Raw genomic sequence first — 12,627 nt, 5'->3', positions numbered from 1 at the left:
CTTGTCACAGAGGATCAGACACAGCACTCCTCAGGCACCTAGACAGCCTAGCCGTCGTCCCGACATGCCAGAGTCCACAGCTCAGCAGGATGAGATTATTAGAGAGATTGCAGCCACTGAGGAGGAGGAGCTAGAGGCATAGCAGGAGGTGAGCGAGTATAGTGACAGCTCTGATGATGACTACCAGCCTATTCCTCAGATGCCTCCATGCAGACACGATGCAGAGGCTGGTAGCTCTAGTTCTGCTCCACCTGCTCCGCAGACAGACCCCGCTCTCATTGCTATTCTTGAGCGGATGTAGTAGACACAGGATAGACAGGCACAAGGAGACAGCTGCTACTTTTGCCTAGTTTCAGGCTCGACAGGACGAGTTCCAGAGGCAGCAGCAGGTCATGCAGCAGCAGCAGCAGCAGATGCATCAGCAGCAGATACTCTTGCAGCAGCAGCTTATGGGTTTCATGCAGCATGTAGTGACAGCTCTTGGGGCCCCACAGCCACAGCCTTCGCCTCAGCTTGCTCAGCCTGCTACCACTTCGATGACTCCAGTAGTACAACCTAGTGGGCTCCAGAGTCAGGGACACCCTCTAGCTTAGTTTGTTTCACCTCTTGTACAGGTGTCCCAATGGTTAGCCTCACCTGTGGTAGCCCCGCAGTTCACTCTACTTCAGACGGGCTTCACACCGGAGCAGTCACCCTCGCTATTTGTGCCTGACACGTCAGTCTCTAGGAGTCTTGGAGCATCTTTCAGCGAGCTGACTGGCATGCCCACACCACCTCATATGCATGCCGCTGGTCCTTCTACAGCAGCCCCAGTCGCAGTGACTACTCAGAGGCTTCCTAGCTCAGTCGCATTATCAGATCCTACAGATGTACCAGCAACTTCACAGGCAGCACCTGTCCCAACTCAGACCCAGACCGCTTCAGCGATACTTCCTGCCACAGAGGGTCAGTCAGTCCAGAGCTCAGGGTTAGATGATGATGGCACCCAGTTCCAGCTTGCTCCTCGCACCTCAGCGCCTAGCTCGTCCACTGCAGCCCCGCCGACCGACCCCTAGGTTTTGGTGTTTGACGCCAAAGGGGAGAGGGTTCGAGTATGTAGACTTAGGGAGAGCTACATTTAGGGGGAGCTAGTTATATAGTATTAGCTTATTATATACATTTGGAGTTTTATTTGTGTGATACACTATTACTTTTGTATTCGTGTGTTTACTTTCACGCATATTATTCTATCTATGTGATAGTGTTATCTATGTGATTGTGATATATGACATGTGTGCTCTCTACTTTACATTATTTATATGTCATATCACTTGTGTTATTGCTTATTTGCCTTTGCTTCCGCGTTTATACTCCGATGCAAATGAGCTTTGTTAATCGTACTCATGCTTAATTCACATCCTTTGAGTACATTGTGTTGGCTTGGGTCATATAAGCTTGACTAACACTTTTGTTCTTATCGATAAAAGCTTATATGAACCAAGCCCGTCAAAAACCTCACTCTTTCACATACTCGAGGTGGTATTGTCATCAATCATCAAAAAGGGGGAGATTGAAAGCATCTAGGCCCCTAGTAGGGTTTCGGTGATTAATGACAATACAATATTACTATGACTAACGTGTGTTTTGTAGAGGCAATTAAGTGAGGTCATGGTAATGGAGATCGATTGGGCAATCAAGTTGGTCATGCCCCTACGATGGAAATCATTTTGGTTTTCAAAGGATGGACGACAAGGTTAAGGATGACTAGTTCTAAGTGTCGATTGGAGTTGGAGAGACACTTAGAGTAGTTTAGGACTTTGTTTTTCCTTTGGCCGTACTATTAAGGGGGGTATGGACGGGTAGCTTGACCTAGTTGAGTCTAGTGAGTTAGGTGTGGTGCACACTTGTTTAAAACTAGCTCTAGGTAGCTCCTATGAAGCCCTTTGATCCCATGGAGCAAACTTCATTCACAAATAATCGAGAGTTGGAAGTGAATGGAGGGTCAAATACTGACCGGACGCTGGCTCCGGTGCGACCGGACGCTGGCCGCAGGGTCCGGTCAGTTCATTTGATCGAGGAGAACAAGTCTGGTGTGACCGGACGCTGGAAGGTCAATGTGACCGGATGCTGAGGGCCAACGTCCGGTCAACTCCAGTAAGGGTCCAGACTTGAGAAAGTGTGACCGGACGCATCCGGTCAATACTGACCGGACCCTGAGTATCCAGCGTCCGGTCGAGTACAGTAAGCATCCAAGAGCGACTGGACACGTCCGGTCATTACTGACCGGACCCTGACAACGTCCGGTCATCACTTGAAAACTGTTGCGCGGGTTGAACTGATCGGAGCGTCCGGTCAGCATGACCGGAGCGTCCGGTCACCCCGCAGAAGCTCATAACGGTTCGTTTTTCAGGCTGCCTTATAAATAGAAGCTCCACTTGTGTGTGGAGGTACTTTTGCTCATTTCAACAGCTGAGAAACAAGTTTGTGAGTGCCAAGAAGAGCAAAGTCCTAGTGAGGTGTTTGTGATTTGAGAATCCAAGAGTGAAACCTCATTAGTGAATCAAGAGTAGACAAGTGTGCATCCATCTTCTCATTAGGCTTCGCGTGGTCAAGTGAGAGTTCGTGCTTGTTACTCTTGGTGATCGCCATCACCTAGATGGCTTGGTGGTGATTGGGAGCTTGGTGTTCACCCGGCGGAGCTTGTGGGTGACCCAACTCAAGTTGTGAGCGGCTTTGGGTGATTCGTCGCGACGGAGTGTCGAAGAATCAACCCGTAGAGAGCACTTGATCCTTGCGCGGATCAAGGGGGAGCTACACCCTTGCGCGGGTGCTCCAACGAGGACTAGTGGGGAGTGGCGACTCTCCGATACCTCGGCAAAACATCGCCGCGTTTCTCTCTCCATTTACTTTGAGCATTTACTTTAAGTATTTACTTTGAGCAATTCAATACTTGTCTTTACATTCATAGAATTGCCATACTAGAGTAAGTTTGAAACATAGGTTGCAAGTCTTTTGTGCGTTAATTTGATAGAAACACTTTTCTAGACACAAGGGGTTAATTGGGCTATCCGTAGGATTTGATTATTGCAAGAAAATTTAGAATTAGCCCAATTCACCCCCCTCTTGGGCATCTTGATCCTTTCAACGATTTCTAACCAAAATGTGCAATTAGTTTTTTTTCGCCTACATTTAATACTCCATGCACGTATCGCAAGATTCGATGTGATGGTACTGTAGCACTTTTTTGGAATTTGGCCTGGCAACTAAACACGGGCTTAGATGAGGCGTCATCTTTTACGGGTAAGGTCGAAAAACGGACGGAAAAAATCCCGTTCCGATTTGTTCCGTTTTCTGCTTTCTTCCGCTCGTTTTCGTATTTGTGGGATCTCGTTTCTGTATTTATGGAAACGAGAAATGAGTTTTTTCGTCTGTTTCCGCAAGATCCCGTTTTTATTCAGAATTGACCCATATTTATTCTTTTTTTCATCCTATTTTCAATCTATATGAGATATGACACGTCAGCTTCTTTTCATTCGAGTGTTGACACGTCGGCTTCTTTCATTCGAGTGTACACGGCCTAAGTACAAGGCAGACGTTTTGCTCGCCCGCGTTCTGCCCAGATTTGTCTGCAAACCGTATACCCAGTTTCCGTTGGCCGGTTAAATTTTGGTCTGGTCCACAGGCATAAACATGCTGTCCTTACAGACAAGCGCCCTGTTTATTTGAGCTTGTTTAGCTTATAAGTCATGACTGAAAGTACTGTTGACTAGTTTGATGTGATAAAAAAATATTGTTCACTGACTGATAAGCCATGGTTTATAAACCAAATACGATCCAGCGAACAGGCTGAAGGACATGCTGCGGCGGATTAACGATTCTCCACCTGGTTTCGTGGCAGCCAGATTCTGGTTTAGTAGTTGTCTGGTTTAGCCAGTCTAGTAGCATAGCAATGGTGGGGAGGAAGCACAAGTTTGTGCGAGAGAGATGGGAACGGAAATAACTTCTTGCTTACCACACGAGTTCTGTTCTACGACCTACATGCATAGGCTGAAGCTCACAGGTTCACAAATATAACCAAGTACTCCAAGCAAATATAAACAAATGATAGAACCAAATACATTAACTCAGAAACCGCTGCCTGATGCTTAGCCACTGTGCATGCTATCCCTGTTCGTGAGCGTACGTGCAAGTCCTGACCCACATAACAATCCCCTTGCTGATCTTGAAGGGCTTCACACAAGCACCTTAACTTCTTCATGCACTTCAACCACCTGCTGCTGTACGCAGCGGCGGAGCGTGACCATTATAGATTTATCCCATGTCTTGTTGAGCGACTAAAAGAATGAGAGGGAGGATTAGAAAAGTCATCACAGAATTTGCACATATCATGCAATTATGCCGTATCACATATCAGGGATAAGTTTTGTCCTGCAGTCCTGCTGCACATTACTAGATGAGGTCCACTCCAGGCAAACCTGCAGTCCTACCGCTGGTCCTTTCATCCTGATTTCGTGCAGCCTTGTAGGTGCAGAGGTAAGCAAGAAGTTGCAGTCTCTATCAACAAAGTTCACTCGGACAAGGGGGCGGGAGCCCGGTTTTGCCTCCACTGGGATCCGCCCCTGGCTGTACGTCCCTCACCACCAATAGTGGCCACTTCCAATGCTGCTGAAAACACACAATATTTGGAAATTACATACACCGACAAATTGATGGCTAAGAAAACAGGCAAACATCTCTTATTTACTATCCAAAACTTGATCAGGTAACAACCACACTGCAGGAAGTTGGATTCATAACTTGAGGGGGGCAGGGGGGCTCTTTGTTAATTTGTTTATAATTTATATCATCATCATCCATATTTCTATGTAGTGGTGCTGACAAATCATAGCTTAGAAATATAAAGTTATGGCGTGAGACTAAATTTACACATTACTTTAACTGCTGACACTACCATTAGGTCAATAAGTTCATACTAAGCCAATGTGAAGAATGATCATGAGTTCCACCACAATACCATCCCAGATGCCATTTACACTCTTTTAAAAGTCAGATTGATGGATCAGAGTTAATGGTTGAACAGGATCAAAGATAGGAATAACGAGTAGTGGCTTGTTTTATTACCCCTGATGCTGCATACCCTCCTAGCTAAGGCTAAGCTGTCAGGACCGTCCCATCAGAGCACACACATGCATCATAGCAAATGAATATATAAATTGGTAAGCATAGATGTCCCAACATAAAAGATTTCTTTAGGATGAACACAGTTTGATATCTGTGTATGATATCAAATTTCGGCATTCCATTTTCATAGATTAGTTATTGTTGGGCGTATCATACAAATATCATGTTGGTATATACTTAATATTACTAGTCCAGAATATTGTGAAATCCAAAGCTAAGCAAAGTTGAACCTGGAGTACACGGAGTGTAGAAGCTGAAGTAAGGAACGACGAAGCAGATACATCTTCTCGTTGTCGCAACCTTAGCCTTCCTAATCAGCTTATTGGTCTTTAAATCAATTGTGTAAAGCTTATCATCCGCCATCACAAATATGAAACCAATGTCAGCTGCAAAGCCAAGCACTTTAGGTGAGTAGTCTAAGGCGGCATCGAATCTCCTAAGTTCAATGGCTCTGCTTCGTGTCCATTTAGCATCTGCCTTTGGAGCATCCTTCCATGACCACATGTAGAGTCTGGATCTGGACTCATGTCGGATGGCAAGCCCTAGCCCACCACCCTCTGTAGTTGTGAGCGCCACATAGGAGCATCTAGTTGACGTTCTTGGCCCTTCAATCCAAGACATTTCGTGCAACTCCAAATCATACTTAAGAATGAAACTATCAGTCATCAGAAAGTAGAGTGCATTCCCCAGATGCGCAGCGTGCGTCAACTCAGGGATGTAGCACGCTTTCAGTGCATGTTCAGTGGAGACGATTGGCATGCTCCACGAAGCGGCATTGGATGAGTAGGTGGAGATGAACGTCCCCTCATTATCACAAGAAGCCACAAACACCACAATGAAGGGCTCACGGTGGCAATCAAGGTGATGGCGAGCGCCGCCGGCGTCGGCGCCGGCATCGCAGAGAACCGCTGCGGTCCACCAGTTCGCGTGTGTCAATGCCGATGCCGGACTGGGCAGCTCCTTCTTCTCGCCCGTGGTGGGGTCCCAGACCATGAGGCCGTAGCAGCCGGCCGTAGGACTAACCCCATCTTCAGAGGTCCGGTGGAGGAGTACGCGGCCATGGCGTGCGTCGGTGACCCACCACCAGCACATGCGGCTGTTGACGCGGGGCGCGGTGAAGGAGGAGGTCGGGACGAATCTGAAGATGTCGGGGCCGCATGTGCCCAGTTCGGGGTTGTATGGTTCGTCGGTGTTGCAGAAGAGGCCGAGCAGGGGTGGGGTGCGGTGGAACTCGCGGTATCTGCGGCGGAACCTGGGGCCGGAGATGAGGCGGCACCAAGGCTTGCAGACGAGGGCGGCCTGGACGAGGCGCGAGGGGTCGTCGGGCGGGAACCGGAGCAGGATCTCCTCCTGCATCTCCTCCGGCAGCTCTGGCGGCGAGCACGGCGGCGGCGCCATGGTGCGGCGGAGCGCGAGGGTATGCAACTAGTTGAGTGGCTCCGGTGGAGAGTGATTCAGATTTCTACTAGGTCAGTAGTTGTTCTCACTGACATCTGGGCCCACTTTCTGAAACAGACCACTTGGGCCGTGGCAATGCAGAGCAGCAAGTTAGCATTTCGGCCCAATGGGCCATACCGTCACCGAGAGAGGCCGCTCAAGTTCTCATCGCAAGCCCAAAAGAGAATTCTGCCTCCCCTTGTTGAACCCTAGAGGCTAGAACAACCACCACACACGCCTCCCTCCCTCCCTCCCCGCCCGCACTCCACCACCCGCGCCGCGCCGCCGCCGCCTCCCCGCCTCGGCCCCTCGGATCCGGACCGAGCGCCGGCCATGGCGCTCGCCTTCGACGAGTTCGGGCGCCCCTTCATCATCCTGCGGGAGCAGGAGAAGAAGACGCGCCTGCGGGGGCTCGACGCGCAGAAGGCCAACATCGCCGCGGGCAAGGCCGTCGCGCGGATCCTCCGCACCTCGCTCGGCCCCACGGGCATGGACAAGATGCTCCAGTCCCCCGACGGCGACGTCGTCATCAGTATGCCTCTGCTCGGCTCCTCCCTTCTCTTTTCTCTTCCTTGTGTGCACTGTAGCTCCTGCTTTAGCTTGGGTGCCGGTTTTTAGTGCTAGGGTTTCTCGAGTGGCGCGTGCACGACTTCAAATCTAGGTTCCACGGGGCATTTGCTCGTATTGACGCTGCTGGTTTAGCCGAGGCGGTGTCTAATTGGTTGGGACGCTTGCTATTTCCTCCCATTGTGGTTCATGATCCCATTTTATTGTAACCGTAAGTTTAGAGGGTGTTTTGCGCCCCCCCGCCCCCCCCCCCCCCCCCCCCACCCACCCACCCCAAAATTAGCTGCTGCAATGCTCAAGTGAGGCGCTGCTACAGTCTAGAATCCGTGCAATAAATCAATTAGAATAGAGGGTGTCGATTTGGAGATCTAGCTATGCTTGCTCATCATAGGTTACAAGCAAGCTGTTTTGCCCCCCATTTAGCTGCTGTTATGCACAAGTGACGCAGGCCTACAGTTTAAGATCCTGTACAGTAAATCAATTTGCACAGGAGGTGTTGATTTAGTTATCTACTTTTGCTTGTTCAAAGTGCCATCTCGCTGTTCAGTGGTTCACGGTTATAGATATAAGCTATCTCAATGCTCACTGCTTCCATTCAGTGGGTTAATTTCGACAGGATGCTTTGATTTTAAGATCTAGTTCTATGCTTTACAAGTTCACTTCGTGGTATTGTAAATGAGCTCTCTCGCTGACAAACAGTTTCTCAGTTACTTTGCTTACTGAATGTGCTGCCTTGTGAACTGCCAGCAAATGATGGGGCGACCATCCTGGAGCAGATGGATGTTGACAACCAGATTGCAAAGTTGATGGTGGAGCTGTCCCGTAGTCAAGACTATGAAATTGGGGATGGTACTACCGGGGTGGTAGTCATGGCAGGAGCGCTCCTCGAGCAATCCGAGAAGCTTCTGGAACGTGGTATTCACCCCATTAGGGTGGCTGAAGGCTATGAGATGGCATCAAGGGTAGCTTTTGATCACCTAGAACGTATCTCCCAAAAGTTTGAGTTCAGTGCAGACCACATTGAGCCACTGGTTCAGACCTGCATGACAACTCTATCCTCAAAGATGTAAGTCATCACAAATCTTAGGCATTCTGTTCAATCAGTCAGCCTTTGTGATGCAGATCTTCTCATTTCATTTATGTCCTGTAGTAATTCCTACATCTATGGTTAATACTTAATAGCTTTTCAAAGGAGCAATGAGGAATTTTCTTTTCTCTGTGTAGTGCTGTTGCACCACTTCGTTGTGTTTTTTGGTAAAAATAGAACAAATCTTTTTTAGGGATGTACTATCTTTTCAGGGTTTCCCCCTCTTTATCTGAGCTAACCAAACCGCAATAGTTTTGAAGATTTCATTGCTTCTCACATGTTACTAATCCTTTTTTTTGTGAATCATAGTACGCATGCTACTAATCATTGATCCATACCTGTAATAATTGTTCACTTCAATCTCAAGCTGATCTAGACCTATATGTGCTTTGTTCCTGGCCTCTCTTTTTTTTTACCATTTTCCTATGAAGCTCATTTCTATATGATGAATACACAATCTTTTTTCCCTTTGTTTTACAACAATCACCACCTGTTTGCGCCCCCCCCCCCCCCCCCCCCAAAAAAAAAAGATGGTTTAGAATGGTTTCAGTAGGTTCACTGTACAAAAACAGCATGTCTGATGTCTCCATTGTTCTTATTCTACAGGGTTAACCGTTGCAAGCGGGCATTGGCAGAGATTGCTGTCAAAGCAGTACTTGCGGTTGCAGACTTGGAGAGGAAGGATGTTAACTTGGATTTAATTAAAGTAGAAGGCAAGGTTGGTGGGAAGCTGGAGGACACTGAGCTTGTATATGGAATTATTGTTGACAAAGATATGAGTCATCCACAAATGCCAAAGAGAATTGAGGATGCTAAGATTGCCATCCTGACATGTCCATTTGAGCCTCCGAAGCCTAAGACAAAGCATAAGGTTGACATTGATACTGTGGAGAAATTCCAAACACTGCGTGAGCAAGAGCTGAAATACTTTGATGAAATGGTTCAGAAGTGCAAGGTAAACACTAAACTGTTTCTAGTATTACAGAATATCAATGTTGTTGATACCTGAGTGATGATGTTTCTTGCGTGCATAACTGTAATATTGTTCTTGACGTGATATTCGTAGTTGAAATATTTTATTATGTTGTTATTTTGCTTAGTTACATTGTTTACATGGTTTTGTAGCAAGTATGATACTGAATTTTGAAAGACGCCTTCAAATCTTATAGTTGGTTACTATGGGTATTTGAAGTATTCATTTAATGTGATGTTTTTGCTTTGCTAAATAATTATCCACATTTTTTCTGTAGGATGCTGGTGCAACCCTGGTTATTTGTCAGTGGGGTTTTGATGATGAAGCCAATCATTTGTTGATGCACAGAAATCTGCCCGCTGTCAGATGGGTTGGTGGTGTTGAATTGGAATTGATTGCCATTGCTACAGGTCACCTTGCTGCTATATCTCACTCGTATGTGACTATATGAATTGCTTGTGGTGACATTCCCTTACATAACTGACTGCAGGAGGACGTATTGTTCCGAGATTCCAAGAGTTGAATCCTGAAAAGCTTGGGAAGGTACCTCCTTTCTGTATATGTTCATAGTTTATTTTCAGTCATATGGAATATGCATAGGTTGATCGTTGATGATGCAGTGTTTAGTTACAGAATTTTTGTTTGCATGAATCTGAAATTAGTTAAGATTAGGGATTATTCATAGACACTGTGCTTGCCTTTATATTTTACCATATTTAAAAAGCAACTGTTAGAATGTTTCTGACTAACTTGTAGTTGGATAGAAAGCTAAACTTATTTATTGTTGAGTTGTTATGATATGTACTGACTTTTAATTGTGTGAGTTTGTGAGGGTGATTTGATATTTAGCTGGCCAGTAAGCTAAATGTTTAACCTTCATCAAGGTTAATCAACGTACCATTATTGATAGTTTAGCACATTCCATTTTAAATGCCCAACAACAACAACAACAAAGCCTTTAAGTCCCAAACAAGTTGTGGTAGGCTAGATTGAAACCCAGCAGAAGCAATCAAGGTTCAGGCACGTGTAGAGCTGTTTTCCAAGCACTCCTATCTAAGGCTAAGTCTTTGGGTATATTCCATCCTTTCAAGTCTTCTTTTATTGCCTCTACCCAAGTCAACTTCGGTCTTCCTCTGCCTCTCTTCACGTTACTATCCTGGCTTAGGATTCCACTACGCACCGGTGCCTCTGGAGGTCTCCGTTGGACATGTCCAAACCATCTCAACTGGTGTTGGACAAGCTTTTCTTCAATTGGTGCTACCCCTAATCTATCACGTATATCATCGTTCCGAACTCGATCCCTTCTTGTATGACCGCAAATCCAACGCAACATACGTATTTCCGCGACACTTATCTGTTGAACATGTCGTCTTTTCGTAGGCCAACATTCTGCACCATACAACATAGCAGGGCTAATTGCCGTCCTATAAAACTTGCCTTTTAGCTTCTGTGGTACCCTTTTGTCACATAGGACACTAGATGCTTCCACTTCATCCACCCTGCTTTGATTCTATGGCTAATATCTTCATCAATATCCCCGTCTCTCTGTAGCATTGATCCTAAATATCGAAATGTATCCTTCCTAGGCACTACTTGACCTTCCAAACTAATATCTTCCTCTTCCCGAGTAGTAGTGCCGAAGTCACATCTCATATACTCAGTTTTAGTTCTACTGAGTCTAAAACCTTTGGACTCCAAAGTCTCCCGCCATAACTCCATTTTAAATGCCCATACATAGAAAATAATCTAGTCATTTTTGTTGTATTGCAAGAAGCTATCTGTTACACGATTTTGTTTGCTCTTTTTTGCTAGGCTGGATTAGTCAGAGAGAAATCATTCGGAACAACAAAGGACCGGATGCTTTACATTGAGCAGTGTGCCAATTCCAGAGCTGTAACTATTTTCATTCGCGGAGGTATGTTCTGGTGCATTATCCATTTTTGTTCTTTCATATTAACATATACATGTGTTTATATCTTCATTACAAGGTCATTTATGTTTAACTTTAATTAACGCATCAACTTTTATCATTCATATTCTGATTGCACTGTCCAATTATGTACTTATACCTTAATAACTTATGGTATCAATCCTTCATAAAAAACCTAGATCGTACTAAACTTGTAGACATCATTTGTAGGACAATAAACTTATAATAACTATGCTCACTGTTAGATCATATCTTGAATTGTTCATTTTGATGGTATGTCCTGATGCGGGTCTAACTGCTGATGTGCAGGAAACAAAATGATGATTGAGGAGACCAAGCGTAGTCTTCATGATGCTCTATGTGTGGCAAGGAATCTGATCCGGAATAACTCAATTGTGTATGGTGGTGGCTCAGCAGAGATATCTTGCTCAATTGCTGTTGAAACTGCTGCAGATCGGCACCCTGGAGTTGAGCAGGTATTTGCTGACTTTGGAACTTCTGCTTGAAAAAAAGTGTGCAATCTGTTCCTTCTGATTGTGTTTTTCTTTGCAGTATGCTATCAGGTCATTCGCTGATGCATTAGATGCTGTTCCACTAGCCTTGGCTGAAAATAGTGGTTTGTCACCAATTGATACCTTAACCGCAGTAAAAGCCCAACAAGTTAAGGTATTGGACTTTTTATACCCCTTACTTTAAAGTTGACTCTGGATCCTTTTACTTGTCAGTCAGATCATGCCCAACTCGGGTCTGTTATTAAAACTGAGTTCACGTGTCACTACCAATAAGCAATAAGTGCATGTAGCACTTGATCTATTGTCAGTCCCAAGCACTTTGCAGTGTTGCAAAATGGTTTTCCTGCTGTTGCACTTCTAAATTATTGTTTGACAACTCTGGTGACATGTGATTACTGAACACCTTTGCAGGAGAGCAACCCCCACTGTGGCATAGACTGCACTGATGTTGGCACCAACGACATGAAAGAGCAGAATGTCTTTGAGACCCTGATCGGCAAGCAGCAACAGATCCTGCTTGCCACTCAGGTGGTGAAGATGATCCTCAAGATTGATGATGTCATCTCACCGTCCGAGTACTGACTGAAGCCTGGAAATGAATGGATGGTTATCCTGGATAATAGTCTAGTACTAGTAGGCGGCATTGCTGATGCGTTTGCACCCAATTCTGTCTTGCTCGGGTTGCTCGTGATGAGCTGCCTACCTGTTTTTGTGTGACGTTTATGGAAACTGTTTGTATTGCACGGTATAGCATTGAGTGCACACCTCTTTGTGCTGTTTGGAAGTAATCTAGACGATCTCTTTGTGCTGTTCAGAGTTGAGATGGCTGTGCCATTGCTATTTTGTTCAGTGTTTTTACCGCTTAGTGAAGCTGTCGTTTTGGTTTGATCATCAATGCAATAGTTTGTCGTTTGGTCTCCTGAAATTACTGTCATCCAAAAGGGTTGTCGCCACAAGACAC

At 45.7% G+C, this 12,627-nt stretch overlaps 2 protein-coding genes across 4 annotated transcripts; one reads left to right on the top strand and one right to left on the bottom strand.

Annotated features, from left to right (window-relative positions):
• Positions 1–3,975: 3,975 nt before the first annotated feature.
• Positions 3,976–6,576, bottom strand: LOC136550807 (uncharacterized). 3 transcript variants are annotated; one of them, XM_066542394.1, is made up of 3 exons: positions 5,391–6,576; positions 5,101–5,135; positions 3,976–4,641 (listed from the first exon to the last, which is right to left on the bottom strand). In XM_066542394.1, exons 1-2 carry the CDS (start codon positions 6,556–6,558, stop codon positions 5,131–5,133), a joined length of 1,173 nt encoding a protein of 390 aa, XP_066398491.1. In that variant the 5' UTR covers positions 6,559–6,576; the 3' UTR covers positions 3,976–4,641; positions 5,101–5,130. The 3 variants fall into 3 exon arrangements, with proteins under 3 accessions (XP_066398491.1, XP_066398489.1, XP_066398490.1); XM_066542392.1 differs by lacking the exon at positions 5,101–5,135 and having other exon boundaries at positions 3,976–4,644; XM_066542393.1 differs by lacking the exon at positions 5,101–5,135.
• A 254-nt stretch (positions 6,577–6,830) lies between these two features.
• Positions 6,831–12,515, top strand: LOC136549338 (T-complex protein 1 subunit epsilon-like). Its single transcript, XM_066540583.1, has 9 exons — positions 6,831–7,129; positions 7,912–8,230; positions 8,858–9,206; positions 9,502–9,634; positions 9,715–9,767; positions 11,037–11,139; positions 11,464–11,630; positions 11,707–11,820; positions 12,078–12,515. Exons 1-9 carry the CDS (start codon positions 6,931–6,933, stop codon positions 12,246–12,248), a joined length of 1,608 nt encoding a protein of 535 aa, XP_066396680.1. The 5' UTR covers positions 6,831–6,930; the 3' UTR covers positions 12,249–12,515.
• Positions 12,516–12,627: the final 112 nt, after the last annotated feature.

The sequence above is a fragment of the Miscanthus floridulus genome, chromosome 4 (assembly GCF_019320115.1).
Source record: "Miscanthus floridulus cultivar M001 chromosome 4, ASM1932011v1, whole genome shotgun sequence".
NCBI lineage: Eukaryota > Viridiplantae > Streptophyta > Magnoliopsida > Poales > Poaceae > Miscanthus > Miscanthus floridulus.
This window is presented reverse-complemented; position numbering and strand designations above follow the sequence as displayed.

Coding starts and splice junctions, on each gene's coding strand:
- LOC136550807 (XM_066542392.1), bottom strand. CDS start 6,558: ATGGCGCCGCCGCCGTGCTCGCCGCCAGAGCTGCCGGAGGAGATGCAG. Junction 4,645..5,390: donor CTACACTCCGTGTACTCCAG/GTTCAACTTTGC, acceptor GTGTGTTTTCAG/CAGCATTGGAAGTGGCCACT.
- LOC136549338 (XM_066540583.1), top strand. CDS start 6,931: ATGGCGCTCGCCTTCGACGAGTTCGGGCGCCCCTTCATCATCCTGCGG. Junction 9,207..9,501: donor AAATGGTTCAGAAGTGCAAG/GTAAACACTAAA, acceptor TTTTTTCTGTAG/GATGCTGGTGCAACCCTGGT. Junction 9,635..9,714: donor ATTGATTGCCATTGCTACAG/GTCACCTTGCTG, acceptor AACTGACTGCAG/GAGGACGTATTGTTCCGAGA.